Source organism: Pipra filicauda, unplaced genomic scaffold, assembly GCF_003945595.2.
Source record: "Pipra filicauda isolate LSUMZ 115617 unplaced genomic scaffold, ASM394559v2 scaffold187_size1440530_pilon, whole genome shotgun sequence".
In the NCBI taxonomy this organism is placed as follows: domain Eukaryota; kingdom Metazoa; phylum Chordata; class Aves; order Passeriformes; family Pipridae; genus Pipra; species Pipra filicauda.
Genome location: NW_024104295.1, coordinates 150,467 through 177,494, shown reverse-complemented (window position 1 = coordinate 177,494; position 27,028 = coordinate 150,467). Strand labels below are relative to the sequence as shown.

General features: G+C 36.7%; 1 protein-coding gene across 3 annotated transcripts in view; it reads left to right on the top strand.

Moving 5' to 3' along the window:
- Positions 1-26,622, top strand: part of PIP4K2A (phosphatidylinositol-5-phosphate 4-kinase type 2 alpha) — a 107,121-nt gene extending 80,499 nt beyond the window's left edge. For 2 of the 3 annotated variants that reach the window (XM_027751742.2, XM_027751745.2), the window contains exons 5-10: positions 5,083-5,229; positions 7,855-7,893; positions 17,716-17,829; positions 21,275-21,518; positions 22,411-22,514; positions 24,289-26,622. In XM_027751742.2, coding sequence (XP_027607543.1) covers positions 5,083-5,229; positions 7,855-7,893; positions 17,716-17,829; positions 21,275-21,518; positions 22,411-22,514; positions 24,289-24,369 — 729 coding nt within the window. In that variant the 3' untranslated portion in view covers positions 24,370-26,622. The remainder of the gene's footprint in view (positions 1-5,082; positions 5,230-7,854; positions 7,894-17,715; positions 17,830-21,274; positions 21,519-22,410; positions 22,515-24,288) is intronic. The other variant, XM_027751744.2, reaches the window with a different exon arrangement.
- Positions 26,623-27,028: the final 406 nt, after the last annotated feature.

Sequence of the window (27,028 nt, the reverse complement as noted above, 5' to 3'; positions counted from 1 at the left end):
AAAGCAGAGCTACATTTACATTTGTGTCATCCTCCCTCCGTGTCATTACTTGCAGAGGTTATCAGCAGCTTCCATCCTCCCAACCCCCGCATCTGTATGTATCACAAAAAGAAGGGAAAGGGTAGGTACAAAGGCAAAGCAAGGCAGTATAATGTAATACTGTTTGAACAAAACTGGGCATGAAGAAGGATGTATGCCATGTAGTGGTGACCCTGACGTTCTGTATGTCCTAATGTAGTAAGAGGTGGTGATTTCTCAGAGGCTTGCAAAGAAATGTAGTTGAAAAAAGCGTTTCAACCATTTCCTTGTGAGAATCAAGAGGCAGCACAAAACCCAGCCTCTGCCCTGTGCTAAGATAACTGACCTGTAAAGCAGTTTTGATCTGAAAAAAATAGGAGAAGCAGAAAAAGTGGAGATGAGAATATATGCATTCTCATCCAAACAGTCTACATTTCACCTGCATCCAATGGGCCAACTCTTCCTATAGGAGAGGTAACTCTGAAAATTGGAAACTCATTAGTGTAGTGGTTAAATGGAATTGCATAAGGCTGCTATACAAAGGGACCACACAGACTGGAACTGTAACTGAAAAACACATCAAAAGTCTTCACTGGAAGATGTGAAATTTCATAGGTAAATATCTAACTACACAAACTGGCAGAATGAACTTGGCCGTACTGACTCTGTTGAGGCCTGGGTTTCACCAGCAGATGTTTTCTGTGTATTTATTGTATTTTGTGTATGTAAGCTATTGCTGCTGTGCACAGCACTTTTCAGAAGAGGTCAGTCCACACAGTGACTTGATTGTAGCAATACCAAGAATAATGTTCCTGGTAGCAAATCTGTAGCCTAGATAATCACATGTGGTGGAAATACTGAGATTATGCTGCACCTAGAAGTAAAAGTCACACTGGCCCAAGTCTGAAACAACATGAAGTGTAAGGCCCTGTGTGAATCACAGGGCTTGTATATGAAAACCTGTATGTTTATTGCATAGTTCTTTAAATGAAATTACTTTCTTACATGGCTTACTAGAAGAAAACAGCTTTATATGACTTGAAAATCTTTAACTTTCTGTTGTGTGCTGTAGAAAATTGTGAAAATAATATATAAAGGGATAACAGAGAATGAGCATGGTATGTATTTCTAAATTAATGTTTGCAAAACAGGACTAGCTGTGAGAAATAGGAATGTTGAGTTTTCACATAGAACCAAGATAGATATAATTCAGGATTTAGTTTTCACTAATGTCAAGTCATTCCACAGATGTCTCCAAGTGATGGAGGAGAAATAGCAGAAACAGAAAGTTTACCCTGTGTTTTTCCAAAAAGAGCCAAAAGTACTGTAACTTCTTTGCTGGTGAATATTGTGCTATCTTTTAGTCATCCTGATACCTTACTAGCATTGCCATGGTGAAGCAGGAAGCTAATGAGCTAAACTCAGCTTTAAGCATGAGTTTCCAGAGAGCTCAGAAAATTACTTATTTGAAACCTGTGCTGCATAGCTGATAAAATATTGATATGCTGATGTTACTTTACCTTGTTAATGGTAATACTTAGTGTCCTTATGCTGTGCACAAAAGTTAAAATTGTCTGAAATAACAATGAAATGATAGGGTGTTTATTACAACACTAGTTTTAGAAAGGATGGATTTTGTTACTGCATATAAGGTCTTGTAAATGTATTAGCTAAGTAGTACAGTTTTATTTAGGAAATCTGCTGGTAGAATTGTTTTAATGTTCTTCTTAGAAAAAGTTAACATACAGGAGTGAAGGTCTTTTCTTTCACTGAAATTTAGCAGTCCTGTTAAGAATGTACCGGCTTATTTTCTAGGCTCACTTTTTTTCCAGCTGTGAGTGGGAAACTTCAGGAAATCATTCCTAAAAAGCACCTTGAGGTGACTAAATTGCTACTTCCTTTATATCAAGATGGACAAATTGAAAATCTTCCAACCACAGTCACCAGTGCAAGTCCTGCTGGACTCCCACCCAAACAGATGACACGTTTTGCCTCCTCTGTGATGCAGATATGGGGGATTGATAGTTTCAAAGGTAGGAAGTTCTAGACCAATCTTGTAGATGCTGAAAGCAAGTGGCATTCCTCCCTCTTTCCTTTGCCTCCCCATCAATATAAGAAATGCTGTCCTAAGGAAACACTGAAATAATTTTAGAGGCTTCTCTTTAGATTGCAATGGCACAAGTGTCCACAGTCAGCAGCAAATGGGAAACAACTGTGCGGTACGTGGTGTGCTTTGAGAGGGTCTCTTAGAAGCCTGCAAGAATGTGGCCACATCCCTTTTTATCAAGGGAAGAGAAAGAAGAGCTCCTCATGTCCTGTGTTGCATGCTGGTAACACTGCCCTTTCAGAAGGGTTTGTTTGCACAGTATTAAAATGAAACAGCAGCATCAGCAAATGGCAAACCCTAACTTACAAATAGGACTTAAGCAACTCTCATTAATGGCCTTTTTGTCCTTGTTACATAGTACAGAACGGTTTGGGAGGGGGTTGTATACTGCTAACAGAAGAATTTGTTTTATGGTATTATGGTGGGTATGTAGCTCATGTTATATTAATGATGTTGCCATTTTACAGATTTTACAGTCAGGATCAGAAAGGTTAAAATCGGAGAGATAGCAGTAGCTAGGGTTGAAAAGAGAGTTTAAGTGTCAAGACTCTGGCACTCACAGCTGAGAGGAAGGGCGGGGGGGTATTAGTCAAGGTGCCTAGCTGGCATTCCTTCACGTGGCACAAACTCTCTGTATGATTTCAGATAAAGACTCTGCATCTCAGATCCCCATCTGGAAAATTGTTATTTAAATAATAGTTATTTATTTTAAGTATTTAAAGTCTGTAGTTAAAAGCCATAAGATTAGGAATGGCTGAACCCATTGAGTAAAGAATTGAGTAACCTGAAATTCTGTGACACTAAACTCTTGTTGGAACCTAGATTAATTTTTATCATCCTTGCAGAATGTAATCATCGTAGAGTAGAAGTCTCTCAGTAAATGATTTTATAGGAACAACCCTCTACACTTTCTATAAAACTTTAAAAAAGTATTTACATTTAGGATATATGCCAAGTACTTGGTGTTTATAACAAAATAATCATTGTAGTTTGACTAATAGATATTAGTACTTTAAACAGATTTTCTGTAAGCTCAGCATTAATAGTTCTCATTTCACTTTATGATTGGATCTCTAAGAGAAATGACTAATGGTCAAAATGAGCTGTGTATCCTGTAATGTGTTAAAGCTGCTTTGTGATGTTGGTAATAGCCCTATGATTGAAAATCCTCCAATTTGAGAACTCCAGCTTAAAAATTCTGTATCTGTTAAACAGAAGTTTTCTCTTTGTGCACTGCTCACAACTGACATTGCTTTTGTGGCCTTTTACTGACAAACTTTTCATTTGCATTTTGGGGTGTACAGTCGTATTTCCTTCCTAGGATTCTGATTTGTATTCACTGAGCCTCTGCAGGACCTTCACATGTTTTGCCCATTCCTTGGCAGTTTGAGCTCAAAAACGCTTCGCGGTGAAGTGTCACAACTGCATCATGACTACATGTTCTCTGCTTCAGGGCTTGAACCTCCACTAGAGCTCTGGGGCAGGCAGAAAGGAGCATCCCAAACTATTCCAGCAAGATTCAACAGGGCTCACGTGTCAAGAGCTGTCAGTCAAAATTGGGTTCAATTCACAGTCGACAATTTCTGTCTTTGTTGTTCATTCCCTTTGTTTCTTGGTGGACAGGATTGTTTTCAGAACTCTTAAATCCTTCTGGTTTTATTTTGCCAATTAAAAAGGAAAGTCTGCCTGTGATATGTGCAGAATCCAATAGAAAGTTAGTGAGAGAAATTCTTTAAAGTTAGCAGAGGAACCCAAAATTGCAAAATCTCCAGGATTCCAAGTGCTTTGTTATGTCATTTGTTACCAAATACTACCTACGTTTGTTAAAAAATTCAAATGGCTTATTCAGTTAACTTGTTCTAAATTCTTCTCAAGTCTGTATTTCTAATAACCAGGTCACTTTGCCACAAAAGAAAGAGCAGCTTCAGTATTCAATGAATATTTAGAAGCTGTTCTGCTTTAAAAGCTGACTTTTGGGTAGATTTGATGTTTCTTATTTGGAGCTTGAATGTTTAAATTTTCTCCATATTCCTCAGTTTGACACTTGGTATTAACAGAAAGAGGAAAACTGGTGAGTCCTTTTCTGGTTTGCATCATTGTGGTTTAACTTTTCCTTGATTCCACAAAAAAAAGTTGATATGTTTGAGTAGGGTTTTAGGATTAATACAGTATGGGCATTTTTATTCTGGGAATAAAAATTCATTCTTCGATACTTCCCATCCTCAATGTGTCTCTGCTTTTTCTGCTTCCTCCAGTGGTCTTTCCAATAGAACAATTAGTTTTAAGGCAAGTGGTTGGAAAAAAAAAGACAGGTTGCAGGTGCAGGTGGCAAATTTTTTTAAGGTTAATAGCCCATTTGTAGTGGAATATGGTGACCTTAAGGAAATATAATGATTCATAAATAAAAAAATACAGGGAACTTGCACTTCACTGCTCAGCTCTATTGACCCTGAAAGGCTACTACCACACAGGAACTAGCAGAAAGTCGGTGATGATAAATAATACCCCTTGCTGTGACAACACCATAAATGTTCATTATAATAAACGAATACTGAGAATGGAGGAACATACAAATTAAATATAATCTGGGACAACGGAGTACAGATTACAGCAGTGTGGTATTCAACATCAATACCAAAATGTTATCTGCTTAGATGTCCTTTTTGGACCAAAAAAGTTGAAAGGTCTGTCAAATGTAGTCTGCCCTTCCTATGAGAAGGCAAGAGTTATAAGTTAAGCAGTTCAAGATTTTAATTTTTTAAACACTGGCCTAAAAGCAGGATAACCTCCGGATGAAGGGGTTTGTTTTGACATGATTTTTTTTTTAAGTTTGTCTCCACACAAATATATATTCAGCAAATAAATGTGTTATTTCTAGGAATTTTATATCTAAAGTGATATAAATACATATTTATGTGCGTCAACCCTTATTTCTGTTTTTTCTTTTTATTCTGCAGTTTATTGTGGAGTGTCATGGGAATACACTTCTTCCCCAGTTTTTGGGCATGTACCGGCTTACTGTTGATGGAGTTGAAGTATATATGGTTGTTACAAGAAATGTCTTCAGCCATCGTTTATCTGTTTATAGAAAATATGATTTAAAGGTGAGAAATAATTGCTGTTGAAATGACTGATAAAGTAGATGAAAATCTTTACTATAAATGTTAGGTTATTCTGATGCTTGAATATTGCTCAGAATTTTAATTATATTAAAATTGTGTTGCGTAAGAGTCAACATTAAGTGGTTTAATTCTACACCTAGGTTTAGCAAAACTGAATGAGGGTTTTATAGAAATTGTACAAATTTATTTGTTTTGTGCATTTTTAAATGCAGCAATTTAACCAGGTATGTTTGTTGAATGTTACTAATGGTTAAAGGTAAAACACTTCACACTAGTAATAATAACTCTGCTTCTTATAGGTTTTTTTCAACATTATGGAAAGCCAGCCACAGTTGATTCTGCAGAGGGCTTTTATAAAACAACTAAATATCATCATTTAAACCAATAAATGCTACTGACAAAGCACATCACGATTACAAAAGCTTCACAATTCATTCAATATGTTAAAAATAATTCAAGTGAAAAGGAGAAGGTTCTTATAAAAAAACAAGATATCTGTTGCATTTATCATAAGATCTGTTTTGGGTTTTTTTCCAGAAGCTTTCTCTGCTCATTGTAATTTTGCCAGTAGTTAATATACAGGGCTTACAATGAATGCCCAAAATGTAGTTTGTCTTTCTACCCAAGGGATTGTATTTTAATTTCCTCTCTAAAGTATCCCCTTAGAAACCTACTTCTTTCTAATACAGTTAATTTCTTTGTGCTGAACCGCTAAGTGCATCTGCAAGCTTGTTTTAAAATGTTCATTTATCTTTCTATATTAAGAGAATTGTCCTGTGATGTACTGCACTGTCCCTTCCTACTGTCAAGTCTCTACCTAGCAATTCATTAGGTAGTTGACTGAACTTGATTTATAAGAACTGATTTCTGAATTGTCAACAATTTACTTTTTGATATTTAGTATTACTGGCAGTAGTTGTTACCAGGGAAAGTTTTTTTTTTTTTTATTTGAGAGAACTGTATGTGTTCTAGAGCATCATAATGTTCAAATATATTAAAAATGAAACAGTACTTATATGCAGTACATTCTTAACATTGGTGTCAACAGGTCTTGCTGTTGTTTACCTCTGTGAATGCTTCTGTGCTCTATTCAGTTTGTCCAGCTGTAAGCATTGCTTTAACTTCTCATACAATTCAAATTTAACATCAATATCATATTATTCTTTAAACAAACTCCTTCACTGAGCAGATTTATAGTGACAGTGCATATATTATAAATCACTTTTTATTTATATTGTTTGCTACAGCATCTGCAGTTGTAGATTCAGAGTCCTTTTTCATACATTAGTATTTTTGATACCAGCTTAGAAGTCACTTATAGCACAATTCTCTACCTGTGTAGGTACTAAGAAAAAAAGACCACAGATCAGCATAGGATTTCAAAGGCATTTTCCTGGCCACAGAGGCATTTTGTTAAAATGACTTCAGTGTCATTTTTTTGCCAAATTTGATATTTGGCATTCTCCCTAGTTTTTACTATTGTGAATCTTTTTTTTTCCCTTCAGTTTAGTTTTCAGCTGATCTTTTTTCTGGCCTACTAGTCTGTTGGAGCACAGAGTACAATATAAAAGATGTCTCATCAGTTAACTAAAATGTCAGGCATTTGCCAGGCTTTATTATCAGTTAACAATATAAAGCTGGGCTGTACATATAACTAAGAGATACTGTCCCATATATCTTTTCTCTACATCCTTCATGTTTTTTAAGTTTCTTTCTTAAAAAAAAAAAAAACATGGATGTGGTTGAGAATCCTCACGTTCTTTAAAATAGTAAGACTCCACTCCAGCACTTCTTTACACGATGCACACCTTCCAACAAACAGTAGAGCTAATTTACCCAGCTTTCAATATCCAGTTGTCATGTTTGTAGCTACTATTTCTTGCAGTGCTATTATGTGGTAAACAAATGCTGGGTACTTAAAAGTATGGTCCTGCTTCAAGAAATTTTTAAGGAAATATATATGGTCATTTTTTTTTCATCTCCAACTTATTCAGGAAGCACCATATTGCCTACTGGTTTTAAGATAAAAAATAGATTAAAAAACAAATCCAAAATGTCTTTGGCAACCACTGTAAATCTTGTGAATCCACAGTTGGTCTCATCTCTTCTTTTTACTCCATGTTGCTGTGAGGTGCATTGTTCTTTTTTGTACTTTATGATCTCTTAAATATTTTTTATGTTTATATTGTGTGACATCCTTTTGAAATGTGTATTTTATATGTCGAAACAGTTATGTAGAATAGGCTATTCCATAACCACATGGCTTAATTGGCACAAAAAGGTGGGAAGTCTGCCGAGCAAACTGAACTTCCAGGATCATAGACTCAAAATGAGGATGAGATGAGGAAGAAGCTCCAGGAATCAGGAGGACAATAGAAGTAGAACATTTGAGGATTTAATCCATCTTTCTTCTCTCATAATACATCTTCTTCAAGTGATTGCAGCAGTTCAGAAGTCCTGGGCATTCTACCTACTGTATCACCTTTCTTTAAAACAGCTCTCAAGTTCAGAAGGATACAGTTCATCCACTTTTTGACCTGTTATCGTAACATTTTCAAATTAGTTTCTGACATATGCACATTTTTAGATCCATTTTTTCTGTTTCAGGGCTCTACTGTGGCTCGAGAAGCCAGTGACAAAGAAAAGGTATGGTGCATTTCTGTTTCTTTTTCAATTATCTAACCTGCTAGCTAGTCTCAGAACAAACATAACCAGTGCTGTTCTGCCCCTTTTCTTTTTTTCTGCTATATTCTTCCCTCTTGAGTTCTACCTTATCCCTCCTTTATCTTTCCTCTATTTTCTGCAGACCTTTGAATAGTGGTTTGAAATTTCAGAGGTAAGTGAGCCAATCCTCTACCTCCTCCTTTTCCTTTTTTCTCTTCTCTTAGTTTCTTCAGGGCCTGCCCTGTGGTAGGAAAACATCAGGACTTTGTTCTCTTCCCTCCTGCTTCTTCTTCTTCTTTCTCTTGCTCTTTTAATATTGATATTTATGGAAATCCCATGTCAGCTAACAGAATGTTGTGACGTGGCACCATGTCTAAAGTGAATGCAAAGATGAACCAAACTTTGAATTGTGAGAACCCTGGGTATGTAAAGCCCATAGAAAGGAGCGAGTGACTGACAGATGTACATGTAGCCATACTGAGAGACAGTCTCCCTCAAATTCTGGGCTGAAGTTTTCCTCTAAAAGGAAATTGATCACTTTCTTTTTCTGCACCTTCAACTTCGGTTCATTTGAGACATTTAATATCCTCAAAATCCGGTTTTCTTTGAGGTTTTACTGAAATAACCTGATGGTGCTTTAGGAGAGGCTTGTCTAAAGATTCTACAGATTATTGAAAGTGGAACATAGTCTCCATCATCTCAGACTTCTTAGATTTCAAATGTGGGTGAAGGCTAATGACCCTGAGATTAGCCCAGTTGGTTAGAGCACAGTGCTAATAATGCCAAGGTTGTGGGTTTGATCCCCATAGGGGCCATTCACTTACGAGTAGGATTTTATGATCCTTGTGGATCCTTTCCAACTCAGAGTATTCTGTGATTCTGTGAACCCATGACCCTTGTTTTCTTAATTTTTCCAAGCACATTCCTTCTGAATTAGCATGAGATCATTCAACAGTTCACTTAAGAGACTTTATTTTATATTGTCCCCAAATTCCATTGAGATCTTTTTTTTTTTCCTAAGCATTAGTTGTATCGTACCTGCCTCTCTGAGCCTTCTAGAGATCACACAACTGAACTAAGGAGTAAGGGACATGGCAGTAGCTGTCAGCCCTACAGTTCTGGCTCCATGAAAAACTCTGTGCAGAGTTTTTCCATTTTGTCCCAAGGCATGACCAAACACTTAAAATTCTTTTTCCAGCATTAGGCAACTACCATGTCCCAAATGCCAGCTGCAGTTAGGATTGTCAGCATAAGCTCTCTTTTTGCTGTACAGGGCCCTCAAGAACATGTCCTGAATAGTCTCCTTTCTTTTCTTGTCATCTGTTTTTGTTCTTGTTTAGGAGTGCAACTCTAGTGTTTTTAAAACGGAGGGATTAACCCTTCATTGTCTTACAAACAGTAACTTACGTCACTGAAAACCTCTGCTGGTAGTGCTGAAATAGTCTGACAGAGATGAGGAGGGCAGATTATTTCGATGGGACTACTTCAGGTTGCAACATTAATGCTTGGAATAATAATAATGTAAAATTGAACAATATTTTGCGTATTCAGCTGTACAGGAGCTGATACTATACAGATATTTAGTGCAGTAGTTTTGAGCAGTTTTAGGAATATGCCTCGTAATAATAAATAGATTAATAATAGTACACACATAGTGCAGTTAATACATCAAGTAAGGACCTCAAAGAAACAGTACCTTTATTTTGTTCCCATGGAAGTTCATGGCAAAATTACTATTGAACTTGCTTATACCTAAGTTGAAACTAAATTGTGTAGTTTTGTATAGCTGTGTACCACAATTATTCTCTAAATTTAATGTGAAATCATAACTTTGGTAAGGCAAATAAAAATTCCTATCAACTTCACATCTAGGACCTCCTCTTTGATTCTGAGTACTTCTCTAAAAGAAATAATTCTTATCTTGCTATTTTAATAGTTTGATTTCTTGGAGGTGGAACTGCACAAAGCTTATTGATGTTGCAAGCAGACGGTCTGAGGCTTTCAGAACAGCTTTCTCCTCCAACAACAGTGCAATGCAGCAGGGAAGCCACAAGCTCACACTCAGAACAAATGTTTAAGAAAGGGAATTATTGGATAGACTTCTAAGTTCATTGAGGGAACAACATTTTACACTTTAAGAAATACTTCTAGAGATTTAAGCAAGGGAAAAATATTACTTTCCTTATTACTTGGCTTTTGTTAAGTTTTGGAGTCTGCTGTTTGATTTGAAAGGGTGAGAAGAATATGCTGCACCTGTGGATTGCAGATGTTCAGGACATTCATTGTCACTATGATCTGAATCTGCAATAGGCATGAGAACAGCAGTGATTTACTCACCTAAGCTACTCAGATGTTTCCAAGGCAGTTTTTAAGGTTAAATAAAAAAGGTGTTGCATATTTCTACAAATAGACAAGCAAAGTTTTGTTTTGAAACTCTGAGCAGTTCTAAAGGGCTGCTGTTATGAGGTGTATGTCTGCATATGTGTCACTGATTCCAGATCCTTGAGGACTGTGTTGACCTAAGTATGTAAATGGTCCATTACTCATAACTGGCAAGTTATACCATGTTTTATCACTTCAATTTTCACTGAAGTAGATGTCATTGTTTCAAACTTTTTGTTTGTTGTCATCTCTGGGAATCTCAAATCAGTCTTAAAGATGTTAAAACAGATGGAAAATTTTGGCTTGAAAAGGAAGGGGGGAAAAAAAAGACATTTTAGCAAATTCTCTGAAGAGATTTTGGCATCTCCTATCTTAGAAGAAATTGTCCTGAATGATTAAACAAAACCAGACAATCTGAGAACCGTAGCTGGTGTAGTAACTTATTAGCTAATTTTTAGCCAGAGGCAAGTTAAATCATCAATGTATTAATATTATTCTGAAATGACACTAATATAATTTCAATTAATGGTAGCATTATTTAATTACTTATTTTTGAAGGTGTCTATTGCCATTCACATCTTAGAAACAGTAATAAAACAGGAAGCTTTTGGTGCTAAAATATATGGCTAAGATTTCCAGCAATGCTCTAGGTTTTAAGCAGGCTTTTAAGTAATTCATATTGAATTTCAAATGCCAATGTTGAAGTAATCAAATGGTTTCCAGAATATCAAGAATAACATGTTTACTTCTGTTAAAGCTGGAGAAGTCAGAAAACAGAAGAGGAAGTCTTTCAGTCACATTCCGATACAGACTGTAAATTTTAGATAAATTACTTTTTAAAGGCAAATTTGGCAAAAATTATGATGCTCTTGAATCTTTTTCCTATCAGTCAGCAAGTTGTTATTTACTGAGTTTATAAAGAAGAAACAATTACGCAGAAAGACTTAGTGGACTGTAATATAAGAAATTGGGGGGGAAAGTATGTTTCTACTTTAGTTTGGTTGTGTAAAATAGGTACTAGTAGTCAAACATTTTTTTTAATCAGTTTTTAGGAAGAAAAGTTGTCTGGATTGACTTTTCAGAATGGTACTTTTCCATCCTGTTTTCAGTTTACCTCCTGTTTGACCGTCTTCAGCTGTTTAATATCCTAACATACTGACGAGAAGCTCTGAAGCTGTCATTTCAGTATTTCATGATAGTCAGTGCAGAGACAAGCTCCATCCCCTGGATTTCACCTTAACACACAATTCCTTTCATTTGCGTTATAAATGATATTTTTAATAATAAAGAAGGCATTGCTTTCTTGGCAACATGTATCATAACATGCACTTACAGTTGTCTTGAATTTTAAAAGAATGGTACGTGTCAACAGTTGTCAAATTCTGACAGCTGCTCCTTTTTATTTTTTAGGCTTTAGTTCTCTTTTTATTTTTATTATTTTAATAGTGGGCATTTTCTATTCATTCCTTGGACAATTTTGCCCTCTTAAGTGAAATGAGGATAATGCAGAACTCCCCTGGTGGTCTGCCTGCTCACAATTATGCCATACTTGCAGTAGGACATTAAATTAGCAGTAACAGCTGAGTCTGCTTGTACTGATAAAAGAACTTAAACATGTTGCTTGTGAGTGAGCAGCTCAGAAGGAAATTTTAAGAAAAATAAAACCTAACTGAACTGATGCCCACCACATTTCATCTTCCTTGAGCAATTTCAGAGATTATTACATGTTTTAAAATTAATCTAAAACTGGTTGCATTGCCACTTCTGTGGTATGGGTTGTTTCATAAATCAGCATAAATGCAGAAAAATTATAGTAAATACAATTGAACAAAGGATTTTATATTCAAGTTTCTCTTTGGAAAAAGATTACCGTAGTTGGCAGTTATGTTATATCTTAGTTAAATTGTATGCAAAATACATAGCTGTGATAATTAGATTGGAAGATGCCACTAGGTGTTAGCTTTGTGTTTTATTTTATATATTACAACATATAGTAATTAACTGATTTCTGAGAGCAAAGTATAACCTAAGGAAGAAGGGGTTTCATATAGGAGCATTGCAACAAGATCAATCAGTCTTGACTCAGGTTTGGTTTTTTGGTGGTTTTTTGTTTGTTTGCTTTTTGATGTCATTATGTAAAACTTTATTCAAGGTGGATCATTCCAAAGTCTGAGCTATTATTTCCTGCTATTTTAAAATTGCTAATTTCAGAACAGCATGGCTTTACTTATTTCTTTTAGCGATTTCAGTCTGCTTCATGTGCCAGTCTTACCCAACAGACCTGTGAAGTCTTAGATTTCTTTGTGAAATGAATCTCAAGGTTGCAAAGTACAGAGATAATAACTTTCAAAACATCACACTGCCAAGATACAAACAGACATTCAGAGTTCCGATTCCTATTACAGCGTTTAGCCTTCACATGACATCAACCCCATTATTGTTTTTCCTAACAAATCACTAGTTTGCCTTTGTTTTGTTTTTTTCTTGTTGTTGTTGTTTAAAAGTCTGTTTTCCATACGCTGAAAAAATAAAAGGGGAATTTTGTGTTGCATTTTATATGTTGCATGTTCATTTTGCAGCAGGAAGACATTAACACTAGGAATAATTCTGGGTGCGTTTCCCTGAGCATTGAAAAGACAGTTTCTATTTTGGTGCATGCTTGAATACCTAACCCATCTACAGCATCCAGCACAATTTTTTTGTCCTACAAAAATGCTTAATTACACAGTTACACAGCTAAAATCATTCCAGTGTTCCCCCTCAAACCGCATTTTAGGGTTACAGCTCTATTTCCATTGCCTTTTACAGACCTGTGATGTCACTGTGGAGCTGCAGACCCTTGTTTGTTTAGAAACTGTGGTCTAGGGCAAGGCAAATTGTACAAAAGTTTGGACCCAGGTCACAGAAATACTGGAGGGAAGAAGCTGCAGTGTTCAGCCTTCCAAAGGAAGTTATTCTTCCGTGTTGTAGATCTAGTGACTCCAGACTTTTTGATTCAATTCAAAACTACCTGTTCCAAATTACTGCAAACTATATTTAATATTATGTCTTTTTTTTTTCCCCCCAAATACTGCCTTCCATGTATGCTGGTGAACCCAGTATTAAAAGAAAAATAAAGATGTATGTGGGCATTTGCTCTGAAAGAAGCCCAGGGTGTGGACCTTTACTCTTGGCAGATGTTTTATATCATTTTCAAGAGTTATAAATTGTAAGCCAAATTTTTCCATGATTAGCTGTGTGAATAATATGACTTGTGTCTAGTTCCAAACAAAAAATAAGTCTGCTATGCCACATTTCTCCTACAACCTAATCTTTGCCTTTGTTAGGTGAGAAATTCTGCTAGGTTGTGAAGACAATTAGTCTTTTTCCTTTTTCGGTCCAAAACTTACACTGAAACTTATGTAACCTATAGCTGTTTTAGTAAGCTGCTTCCAAAATGTCAGGATTACTGTTAGCTATGACCATTATTTTTGATGTCACGATGCACAAAAAATTCTTTTGGGGAAAAATAATTGCTAATATTCATTACAACATATTAGACTAGGATGGTGAATTGAGACGTATTAAGAAATATACAAAAACTATTTCCATGTTGATATAGAAATAAAACTTCACCTGGTACCTACGTTCCAAGGTTGTTTTTTTTAACCAAAACAATATCAGTTGGCTCTTACAGTATAATTTTACGTTTTGAATAAGGCTTTACACAGTCTGTCATCTTAGTTACTAAGAAATCTCTATTGATTTTCAGCCTTTTGAAAGGCAGTGAAATCTTCCTGCCATTAAAATTCTCTGTGACCATGGCAAACTTTGGAATGCAAACCTGAAGTGTGCAAATAACATGGGTTTTTTTATAAATAAATATTTCATATCTGTAAAACCTGTTGTGCCTTTCTTGCATCTTTAAGTAGGGGATTAAAAACAATGGAGGTGGTTCAGAAAGAAAATCTATTATTAATTTAGTGGAAGTAGTTAAATGTTCATCTCCTGTGCAGCTCTTAAAATATTTAGTTCTTTAATGACAGTAATATGTTCATTATAATGAATTACATTCTAGGAGAATCTTTTTCCAACAAGGATTTTGCTTCATTGGAATATTTGAGACTTCATAAAAAATTAACCATATCAATTATTTCATTAAAGCAAAGTCTCAGTTTTTTCATTCAAATAGTGTTTTAAACTGCCACAATATGATTCTATTTGTGTTTGTTTATTTATTTCAGTGCATAAGAAGAAAATGAACATAGTAGGAGTTTTCAACATGAACACATATATTATTAATTTTGCATAACTGCAAGAGCCCCTCCTAGTTGTATATTTCATAGGTCTTAATTCTTAAATTCACAAATCAATTTTAAGACAGGAATTTCTGTTAAAGTACTACTGGAATCACTCCTAGTGTTGGCTGTTATTAGTAATATCTAGGACATAGTAATATATGCAACAGTATCCTAGAACTATTCAGCTTTAAATAAATAGGGAGAATAATATTGCCTAGCACACACAGAAAAAAAATCTCTGTCTAATAACACCTAGAAAGAGGGAAGAGTATGGGCAGGGAGGCATCATGCAAATAACGTGGTGAGGGCAACCACTGGCACATAGCTTTTTAGCTTCAGTTTCTTAGGTGGGACCCACTGCTTTTGCTTTTCCATTTTTCTTCACATACTTCAGAACTGGCTTTTAAGTTATGTGGTTCTACACTTGCCAGATCTTCACAGCTATGGGCATTTGGGTGAAGAAAAATGACCTCAGATAAATATCCTCAGGGGGATTATCAAGGACTGGGGAGCCTGCACACAGGCAGTGAAGAATCTGGCTTTTTGGGAGAGCTGACTCACTGCCCTGAACGTCCTTGGGAGTACCCCTTGGGTCTTGTGATGGCAGGCAGGAAATGCAGCAGTGTCAGCTTTGCTAGCTCACTTTTATTAAAAATAGATCAGGGACAAGGTTAAAGTGGAGTATGGCACCCACACAAAGGGCTTACCAGCTCTACCATCTTCCAAAAAGACATTACTTGTAATTTAAGTTTATTTTTATCAGCGACAGGACTGTGTTCAGTAGCAGAGCCGGTTCCCCCTCACGCTGCCCGCCGGTCTGACTGGCTGATGCTGTGCTCTGCGGGAAGTCTGGCAGAGCCTAGAGACGAACATGCATCTCAGCATCTTAACCACAAGCACATCCTTCCTCTCTGCTCATCCCCCAGCTTTAAACAGCATTAGTAGGGGGGTTTTTTCAGTGTTAATGGGTTTGTTTCGCTTTAACCTCTGCCTATTTTAATAAATAACTTGGATATACTAGGTGGAAAAATAATCTGAGGATTTTTTTTTTTTAGTGACTTTGGGCTAGAAATGAAGGGAGCTTGGTTTCCTGCATTCTTTTCATTATTGTTTCATCTTAAATTAATTCATCCAAATCTCCTCTCCATTCTTAAGCATCCCACGCACTGGATTCCATCGTCCGGTGTTGGCAACATCCTTGGATCCACAGTCCCGCCTCTGCAGAATTAACTCTTGTCCATGGGACAGTATGCTCGATTGTGTTTGATAATCTCTACAGCTGTTAGCCTGGAATGCTTATCTGATGTTTCCCCTGCTCGTTTGCATCCTAAACCACTTACTGAGTGGAGTAAGGAGGCCAGAAAGAAAATCGATGCATGCTGTGCAGTCATATTGCAGTAAACAATTCATTGTGAGCTTCAAAAAGTGTCCAACATCATTTTTAAGTAAATCAGGCGAGCACTCCAGGATGACTGCTCCACAGAAGTGGAGTGTGGGATGGGTAAATGGTTATAGCTCCATCTCAGCTGCTTGGGTGGTTTTTTTCCTTTTATTATAAATTTAAATAGAGGATCTCTGTTAAAGGGTATTTTAATATATCAAAATGTTCTAGATGCAACACGGTAATAATTCAGAGCAGCCAGACTAGAATGTTATCTTTTCCAGAGTTCATAGGTGTCAGAATGCAGTTTAATTATGGATTCATAACTGTTAAAATGTTACTAATTGCTTAAGTGGTTTTGAGCAGTTATTGGAAGAAAAAGATTGCTTTTCTAAACAAAAGCAGCATTGTGGGATCTCAAGCAATTCACAAATTCCAGCTCAAAAAAATAAATTTGGACAGTTGGCGAACTGAGTATTTTTGCCACCTCAGTGCACAGCCCAACAGCAAAAAGAACTTTTGGCCATTGTGAAGATCTTAAAAGGGCATTTCAGAGTCCACTGTGGTGCTCACATTTTAACGCTGTGCTTTCCAATATGTACATTTTGGAACAGAGAAAAGAACCTCTCAGATTCTTTTCCTTACTGTGTCATAGGAAGAAAATAAACTTTATGAAAAACACCATCTCCAGTGAGATTATAAGCAATGTCTGACTAGTTTAACTTAGAGAAGACATTCCAGTAGGCTGATGTTAGCTGTCTTTTATTCCTAGCAGAAGGACTTTGGGATTAAGGGGAAATTATTTTATTCAGAGTATTCATTAGTTCATGGCCATTGATAATTGCAGTACTCATTGTTCTGCAACATTTTCTTTCTAAAGAAAATCTGTTCTTCCCTAGTATTGATTAAAGGTTGGAGGAAGGAAGAAAGGTTGTTCATTGCTCTTAATGGGCTTATTTTTTAAAGTCTTTTGATTGCAGGAGGTACTGTTACTTCCAGCTTGCTTGACCAAATACCCTGAAGGAACTGCTCTTTTGCTTGTTGGCTTGCTGGTTTTTTTTAGTAACCTTCAAGCTGCTGCCCTTTAAAAACAGAGCCCATTTGCGGTGTCTTAGTACTGAATCCAGCGGTTACTCTATCTGTCTTTCCTTAACACTGTTGCAAATCACTTCATGAGAGAGTTGAAGATAATCGACTAATGCTCCAACATCAAGAATAAGAGGCAGTAGTCTTCTCTGGCATTTGCCAATTCTAAGCAGAATTTTGTAATTCATGTTTATTTGATGCTTTTCTATATGTATGAGGCGCTTGTAAACATTCAGAGTAGCTATGTAAAATGCAATCCAGTTTGACTTCTTCTAAGATCTGATGCAAACCCTTTGTTATAAGGTATGGATTGTGTTTCGACTTCATTTATTGTCAGTCACTTTGACAAACCACATCTTGGAAGAAGCTCATGCAAATCAGTGTTCAATGCACATCAAGTATTGAGGTAGAGATTTTGTCCTGTCTCCATTTGCTGCATGCCCAGTAAACATATGCATTCTAGGCCATTTCAGGAGGGATAAACTAAGGAAAGAGCTCCACGGGTACAGTTGTGGAGAGCTGCATGTCATGGAGAAGAGGCAGCTCGGTGGTGCCCTTTTGGGCATAGGGGATCTCCGGAGGTGCTGCTGCCAGCAGCGGGGCTGCCTTGGGCCAACAGCTTCACCACACTCCTCTTTGCAACCCCACTCTTACAGGAGTTTTGGTTTATTTTAGGCCAAAGAGCTGCCGACATTCAAAGACAATGATTTTATTAACGATGGCCAAAAGATTCATATTGATGAGAATGACAAAAAGATGTTCCTTGAGAAACTCAAAAAGGATGTTGAGGTAAGAATGTGCCTGTTCACTTCAATGTGATTAAAATGTGTGGCAAATTACAGATATCCCGGGAAATCATACCTGTAAGTCATTGATGAAAACTCTTGTTTATAAGACTGTAAGCATAACTGTTTTAAATGAAACACAATTTAAACTTTCAGGAGTTGATCACTGCTTTTGCTGATGTCATAAATGCCTTGCTGCCATAGCTGATTGCCATACATTGTTCCTGCCTTGATGATGTGATGTTAAAATGATGGTACTACTTAGTGCTTAAGCGCTTTACAAGCCTAGTACTTCCAAATGCTCCCGAGAGAGGTGAGTGTTGTTAGTTGTATTTTACAGGTGGAGGTGCACTGGAGCTGAGGCCATACACAGACTGTTGTCCACAACATCCCCCCACTCACAGTCATGCATGTCTTATTTCATATTAGAAATCCAGTTTTAAATAATTCTTAGTATCACAACAGCAGAGTGCTTCAGTAATTTGTGTACAGCAATTGGATTCATTATCATAATGTAGTCATTTATCTTTCATACAAATTTGTAATTGGCTGAATATAGTAAATACTTAATAGAAAAGTGTTACTGTATGAATTTAATGTAATATAACTGATTTAGTTCAGCTAATAAAAGAAAATAAACATCAGACTAAGTCGTTCCCCCAAGTTGCCTGTAGTTTGCATAGTTGAAAATAATTTGTGTATTTTTGTACTAAACACAGTATTTTGCAGCTTTATACTCAAAGCCTAAAATTTGTTTTCAAGGGAAAGGCACAGACTTGGAAGAGACTTGATAGCAAAATGCATCTGTGAGTTAATAAGACTTTCAGCTATTTCTGTCAGAAGGGCTCTATGAATTGACTTGTCTGGTTCTTCAGATCTGTATCTCATTAGCTGCACAAAATAAAATACTGTTACTTCAGAATCTACCCAATAATTTGCTTTTGAGTAAGTCTAACTTTCCATCATAGTAACTGAGAAATTTATGGTGGTGATGATGATGAAAACATAAATCTTTTGTGAAATATCAATGTGTCTTTAATTTGTATTTAAAATATTATGCTGGAATCTGCTCTATGGATGTTAAAGCCCCAGAGATAAGTTTATTTGGGTTAAAATTTTTGCCCTTTTAACATGAACTGCTGTTGCTGTCTAATGCTTTTACAGTGAGTAGATTGCAGATAATATCTTAAGAGTGTGCAAGGAATGTGGAAGATACTTTCCTACCCCAGGAACTGGACTGTGTGTGATCTTCTACACCATTTACTAGATTGGGAATATAATGACAGATTCCAGATCACGTATTTAAAATTTATACAGAGAATTGTTTAATATCCATGTAAACCACTAGTGGGAAGTGGCTCCTGATTTTAACAATGGCAAACTGTTCTTTAACCTTGTTTTTCTTTTATTGGTTCTTTTGCCCTGGTTAAATATACACACTGATATACACACTTTGTACCCAATGTGTAAACACTCACATTTAGCCACAATGAAAAGAAATACACAACACTTAGAATATGATTATCTTATCACATAGTATTTATAGTTACATATATTATGGAATAGTATTCTGAGCTATATTACTTTATATCGGTTCTTGTTCGTCATTAAGTTTTGTTTCTATGTTTCTCTGTATATTTCTTCTCTATTTCTCTCATAATCAAGTCATAATGTCCCCTTCTCGTGTTCAAACACAAATACCTATTGCTGCTGTTTGGATACAAATACCTGTTTTGTATACAAATGCTCTGTTTTCCTGCCTTCTGTGTGGTGTCTCACGTGTCCTAAGAAAAGGCATGTATTTTTTCCCTTTTAAATCAGATTATCTTTTCCTTGCACTGATCTCCCTAAGTCTTTTTGCTGTTTAGCAGTAGCACACTTTTTTACAAGAGCCGTTCTCTTCTAATTTGCAGTTCACTCTTTTTTTCCCCAAGAGTCTGTTCCCTTTTGTGCTGTTCTGTATGAGTATTGGTAGAATTTTTTCCTCTGTTTACCAAGTGCCTAATGATATGCCTGGAGTTCTTCCACCATTGCCTCCAGTCTCATCTGTTCATATTGCATATTGTTGTACGTCATCTCTTCAGACTTAGATCTCTTCTAGTCTTGTGAAGAGTCTTTTGCTTTATTATATTGAAATCATTAAAAAACAGTTTCTTCTTTCTTCTTAAAACCTCAATCTCACAATGTTTCTGCTAGTACTAGAATTTAGAGTCACTTTGTTATCTCTGGTTCGTCTCTTTTTCTCAGAATCAGGATTTTGACAAACTGTAGTTTCTCATTACCTAGTAATTTATACTCACCTCTTTCATCACCATCACTATCGCTGTTCCAAAGTCTGGCTTAAATCCTTTCTTCCCTTATCTGCTCTAACTTCCTTTTTATAATCATTTAGAGTTTCTAAAAACTGAAATAGTTTTTATTTTCAGCCACTTTCTCTGTATACCATAAGCATGGACTCCACAAGTTTATACAGCATCATTTCATGTCTTTGTGGTGTAAAACTTCATGGCTTTCCACTGCAAGAATATTTGAACACTTTTTCATGATTCTTTAATGAGACTTAAAAGGAAGTAAGGGGTCAGATTCAGCACCAGATCAAAGCACACTGTACGCCTGATAGCATAGAGGCTGCTCTGGAAATTGAGTGCTGTGTGCAGTTTTGGGCACTACAATATAAGAAAGGTAAAAGGCCATTAGGGAGCATCCAAAGGGCTACAGAGATGGTGAGGGTCTAGAGGGGAAGCCATACCAGGAGCAGCTGAGGTCACTTGGTCTGTTCAGCCTGGAGGAGACTGAGGGGAGACCTCATTGCAGTCACAACTTCCTTGTGATAGGAAGTGGAGGGGCAGGCACTGATCTCTTGTCTGTGGTGACCAGTGACAGAACTTGAGGGAATGGCCTGAAGTTGTGTCAGGGGATGTTTGTCTTGGATATTATGTCCAAGTATCCCAGAGGGTGGTTGGGCACTGGAACAGGCTTCCCAGGGAAGTTGGTCACAGTATTAAGCCTGGCAGAGTTCAAGAAGCATTTGAAGAACGCTCTTGGGCACATGGTGTGACTCTCGGGGTGGTCCTGTGCAAGGCCAGGAACTGGTCTCGATGGTCCCTGTGGGTCACTTCCAGCCCAGTGTATTCGATGGTTCTAACTGAAACACAAGACAGGAGTGACTGTCATCGGCTTGCAAGCACACTGGCCTTCACTACACAAAAAACTTTTTCCTTGAGGATTTTGGAAGAGTGGGCTACAGTATAAGTTTCAACTTCTCTGTGTGCTGTCACTATGTCTTAATCAAATATCTCTTTGCTAGCTTTATCCCTTAATCCTCTCTTTTGCTCTCTCTTAGAAGTGCCTGTTTTTCTTAACTGATGACACCTTTGTGTACCTTCTGTCTGTAAGTGGAGCTTATGTTTTTCAGTGATACTGATAGATTGCTTATTATCACTTCCTAGTTCCTTGCTCAGTTAAAACTCATGGACTACAGCTTGCTGGTTGGAATTCATGATGTTGAAAGAGCTGAACAGGAAGAAGTAGAGTGTGAAGAGAATGATGGTGAAGAGGAAGGTGAAAGTGATGGGACCCACCCCATTGGAACCCCTCCAGACAGTCCAGGAAACACGCTGAACAGCTCACTGCCTTTGGCTCCAGGGGAATTCGATCCAGCTATTGATGTTTATGGAATAAAATCCCATGAAAGTAAGAAGTAATAAATGTTTGTGTGTTAAGATGGTTTGATTCTTGCATCAGAATCCTAAAGTCTTTACAACCATGTAAAGGCAAATGTAAACGCAAAATAGAAGTTCACTTTGCAGAAAAGGAAATTTGCTCTTTGGTGCAGCAGAAAGCAGAAGATTCTTATAATGCTTAGATACTCAGTTTCAGCAGTTCTTTAGCAGTTAGTTCATGGGTTTTTCATCCCTTTCAGGAAATCTAGTATCTATAATTGTTCCTTTTCTGGCAGATAAGATATCACTGTTAAATGCAGTCTAGAAAGAATGAGAAAAGCAGCATTCCAAGTTATATTTCACTTCTTTGATTGCTTTTTGAAAATTCGTATACTCGTACCCAATTTCTGTGTTCCAGCTAAGAAAGTTGTCATAAGGAGTGTGTAAGAAGCCTGAAACTGGGTTTGATATTAGTGTGTGAAACTAAATGAAACTAGTTACCTGTGGCTGTTCAAGACAGGAAAGTCATCTACTTGTTTGTTTTTTTCATAAGCTTTGACATGAATAAATACAAGGTTTTATTCATAAAGAAAATGTGATCTTATTTGTTGACCCAGAAGCATTACCTTTCAGATAAAACTTTATAGTTTTTACGCAAAGGAAGATGAAATCCATATTGCTTTAACTGAGCAATAATTCCTATTTCTGTATGCTGCTGTTCTATTTTACAGTCATTTAGGGAGTTTTGCATTTTATATGAATGCAGTTAAACTCTCAGTTAAGGTCAGCTTGAGCCTGTGGTCTTCTGACTGACATTGACCTGTCTTAGATTGAGTCTTATAAAGTCTCCTATGTTAGAGGCAGGACTCGTTATTAAGATGTTTCCAAAGTCATTGTTACGGCCCTGTGTTTGCCATTTGCAGATGCACCTAGGAAGGAAGTATACTTTATGGCCATTATTGACATTCTTACTCATTATGATGCAAAAAAGAAAGCTGCCCATGCTGCAAAAACGGTAAAGCATGGGGTAAGTATCTGGTTGTCTTTTTCCTCTTACTCCATTTATATTCATGCATTTTTGTTGCTTAGTGTCCTGATATAGGACAATTCAGTAGATCTAGGGAAAGGGCAAATAGATCAGAACTTTTTGCTAGTTTAATGTGCAATAAAAAAGTACAAAGTAACTGCTACAGCTTACATACTGAGAGAGGAACTCCTTTTTCAACCATGTGCATAGCTTTCTTACTCAGAAAGAGCTCTAGTGAGATGCCTTTTTAGGACTTTGTCCTAAATTTGTGAGATGCAAACAAAGCTGTTCACCACACTACGAAAACTGTCATAAATCTTATTTCAGATGCAGGACCTTAGTGATGGTTTCATTATTTAGGACAGCCTGTTGAAAGTTAGTTCTTCAGCATATAATGTGGCTCACTCTACAAGACTTCTTCAGGGAAAAAAAAAGTATAATTTGCAAAATTCAACATAAAATGTACATATTAAGTACTCAGAGACTGTTCAGTGAAGACTTCTGTTTGACTGCCTTGAATTTATTTATTTTGACTGAAATTCCTCCTTAGCAGCAGACACCAAAGAACCATGGTGAAACAGCCCAGTTTTCTAAATTAATGATTTATATCTACCATTATCACTCCTGTGGTGATTTCAGGTTCAAATTTCATGAACTTTTTAAAAAGAGCATATTCGTTCATGAGGCTAAAATCCCTTCTCTGTCCAAGTATCTAAAGGGTCAGGGCATGTGAGGAGTTTTAAGCAAAGGGCTCAGGGCTTTTTATTTACAGTAGAGAATGATGTGACCTGCACAGGCCTGTAGAAGGTGTTTTTTTCCTCTCTAAAACAATGCTCTCATTACTCTCTCTGCTCTCGGGGCAACTGAAAGTTGATGCAGACCATATGCAGCCATTATCTGGCAATTATTACTTAACCTTGAATGTAGCAGACTTTAAAAACTCACACTTCTGGCTTAAATAAGGGTTAGAAATAGATTGTGAATAACAACTATGATTATTGAAGCTGATTGTGATTAGAACTTACTGCAAAACATTTCTTTCATACAACCATTTTGTTTATTTTGCTTTCTCCACCCTTAGCCACCTGATGCTGAAGTTCATTCATTAATTGCATGCATGCAATTTACCCCTTTTGGTAAACAGGAAAAATATGAATAAAAATGTGGCTAAGGCTCTGTAAACCCCAAATAAAAATATAAATGAAATCATTACTTCATTGAAGTAGCAATTGTACAGCTTATTCAGTTAGTCCAGGTTTAAAATCATATATGTTGAAAAAATGTTAATAACTGTTACCATATATTTCAAACCAGGTTATTTAACATTCAGATAACAATATATGTTACACAAATGTTGACATGCCAGATCTGAGTATGGTAATTCAGTCTTCTCTATATGAAGGCACTGCTGCTCAAGAGACCAGAACCTGTTGGTGAATCAGTGGATAGCATGGTTAATTGTGCAGTAAAAATTCATATAGGAGACTGAAGTACAATGAAAGTAAAGGGAAGTATGGAAAGTAAAGAGTATGTTTCAGAAATGGAGGACGGGTGTTACAGTGGTGAGAACCAAAGTATCACTGTATTGGTGTGAACCCTAAAAAGGCATCAGTAAGATTGTGCTTGAGGAGCATTACAATTTGTATTTCTGGTATTCTGTATTGTCTGGTTCTGAGACTACACATGAAATTTACTGTAACACCCTCGGTGACAAAACATTAAATAAAACACTGGTTCTTCCTTCTTTCCTCTCCCCTCCCGATTCTCTGTATAGGCTGGTGCAGAAATTTCAACTGTTAATCCTGAACAGTATTCAAAGCGATTCTTGGACTTTATTGCCAACATCTTGACGTAACCTATCATGTTACATAGGACAGACACAAGACCTGGGGACAGCAGCAGTGGCTACAAGTGTAGGGAAAAAAGGAACTCAGAGAAGCGCTCATCTTGCAGAAAGCAACCCCTTTGTTTACATCTGCTGGCAAAGATGACTGAAGTGGGGTGGAGTACTCGCTTTAACAGCTGCCTGATATTCCCAGCATAGTTCTAGCTATTTCTGACTCTTTTGTGTGTGCAAAAAAAAAATTTAAAATAATTTCAATAAATAGAACAGCTTACTCAGAGTGCACTGTGACAGATACTCTGATGCTACCAGCTGAAATGGAATAAAAATGAGCAAAGAGGTGTGGGGTGGGGGTGGGGAAGAGTAAATGCATGTTAAATCTACAATATTGATATCAAGTTGTAAACTGTGGATCAGTTTATATTTTGAACTAAAAAGATACATGACAGTATTCTTCATGATGATGATGATGATGATAATGACAATAATAATGATCTTACTGCGAATGTTACACTTATACCCTGCACACTGGCACTCCTTAAAAAAGCAGCTGCAATAGCCCTTGGTGCCAGAGGCTTTTCCCATTTGGTTCCTAGCAGTTGTGGTTTTTCCTTTTTTTATCTCCCTCTCCTGTTTTTGTCTTCTTTTCAGCACTTTGCATCAGGAAGTTCAGCCTCTCAGAAGTCTGAGACTTGGCATCTCTTATCTTACAAAGAGCTGATGTAATTCATGCTGTGTACATTTTTGCTATAGTAAACTTATGTTAAGGGAAAACTTTGCTTATTTCACTTTGTTACCTGAAGTTTTCATTTGTTTTATATTCTTGCAATATAGAAACTAATAATGTTACAAGTGTAAAAAAAGCTTGTCTGAAGAAGCGCATAGTTTTGGGCAATAGTAGCTCCATCTTTCACCCCTCCTGAAAGATGTGCACACTGATAGAAATTCCATTCACTTGTAATTTACTGGGAATTTGAAGTTTAAATGCTTATGTTGTACTATTGAAACAGCGGTATTTTATTATAGATTATCCCTCTAAAAATGAACCCTGAATTTTACTGTTTACATTATTAGGAAAGCAGGGATATTTCTGAATTTCAGAGCCGTGTACAATATATGACTTTTGAGTTTACATGTAAAGTTATTTTGCAGTACAAATGAAGTAATCTTTGTCATCTTCCAAGAGGTAATGTGCAGTAGTGTACTAAAGTGAATGTCTCGCTCACCTTCGTGATAGACTCTTTTACAATAAAATAAGAAAGGATATTTCAGAGGGATTTTTCCCAGGATTGTCTTTCAGCATCAAAATTACCTGTCCTACCATTTACTCAAGTTTGATTGTATAGTACATTGCCTGAAACTGTGCTGATCATGTTTAACTTGTTTAAAATTTTTAAACAACATTGTATTCCTTCTCCTCTTGTATTTTTCCCTGAAAGACTCCATGCTTGAAAGAGACAAATTTACATATGCTTAAAAGTTTATCTACTTATACACTGTGCTAAAGCTGTGCCTTTAAAATTTCTTTATTGAAATTGTTAGATTTTGTAGGCAATGTAAGAGAAGTCAAACCTCCCCATCGTCGTTTGTAAGTGGGATCAGGAGTGCCAGCATGCCTTCTCCATAACTAATGTCAGTGCTGTTCAGCCTGCAACTGTGCATAACTTACGTAGTGGTTTACTTCAGAGGAGCCTATACAATAGCAACCCATTACACTCTCTTCAGCGGCCAAAGGCAATACTATCCCTGTTGCTGTGTACTAATTTTTTTCTCCTTTCCCCAACCTTTCCCACAGGATTTTTTGTTATGTTTGACTTAGTGATGTCTGCAGCACTGTAATGTATGTGTATACTTTTGTATTGTATGTATTTAAATAAGTTGGTACTGTGGCTTGATTTTTTTTTTTGTCCTCTCCCTATACACCCTGGTTGTCTATGTTCTCTCCCAGGTTTCATTTTCTGAAGCATTCTGTGGCTTCTGAAGGTATGAGGCCACAGGGAGACCCTCAAGTGAAAATAAGGTACACATACTTGGAGTACATACTTAATTGCGGCCAACAAGTGTACATTTTTAGACCATTTTACACATTTACAGTGAAGCATTCTTTTTGTCTGTGTAGCATTTTTGTCATTCATTCTTGTTGATAAACTGTTTATTTGGACAGGGCAAGGAAGACTCATTATTGTGTATGTTAGTGCTTAGATTACACTCCAAACATGAGCAAGGCTTTATAAAATAAAGCACTTTGATGACTCACTAGGTAAATCCTTCGTTCTTGTGTTTCACCTGTGGTTTTGATCGCTTACAGATGGATTTTGGATGTTAAATGCCTGCATTGCAAAGGGAAAAAATAAGACAAAACTTAAAAAAACCTGGAGTAACTTTGCTAACTGTCATCTTATGCTAAACCAGTTTATTTAAAAAGTACTTGGGAATAAGCCCAAACTTTCATGAGAAGGAGGGAAGGCCTTCTAGAATTTCAAGGCTTTGACTGTCAGGGCTTTCAGCGCATGATAGAGACCGCGCCGCACATTGTGGGTAAATGGCAGAAAAGTGTCTTTTTGTCTTTATTCTGACTTTACTTTTAATTCTTTTAATGCATTTGTCACTTTTCAGTTTATTGCACAAGTGTAGCAAGACAATATTTTCAGCAGTATTTTTACCTGTAAAA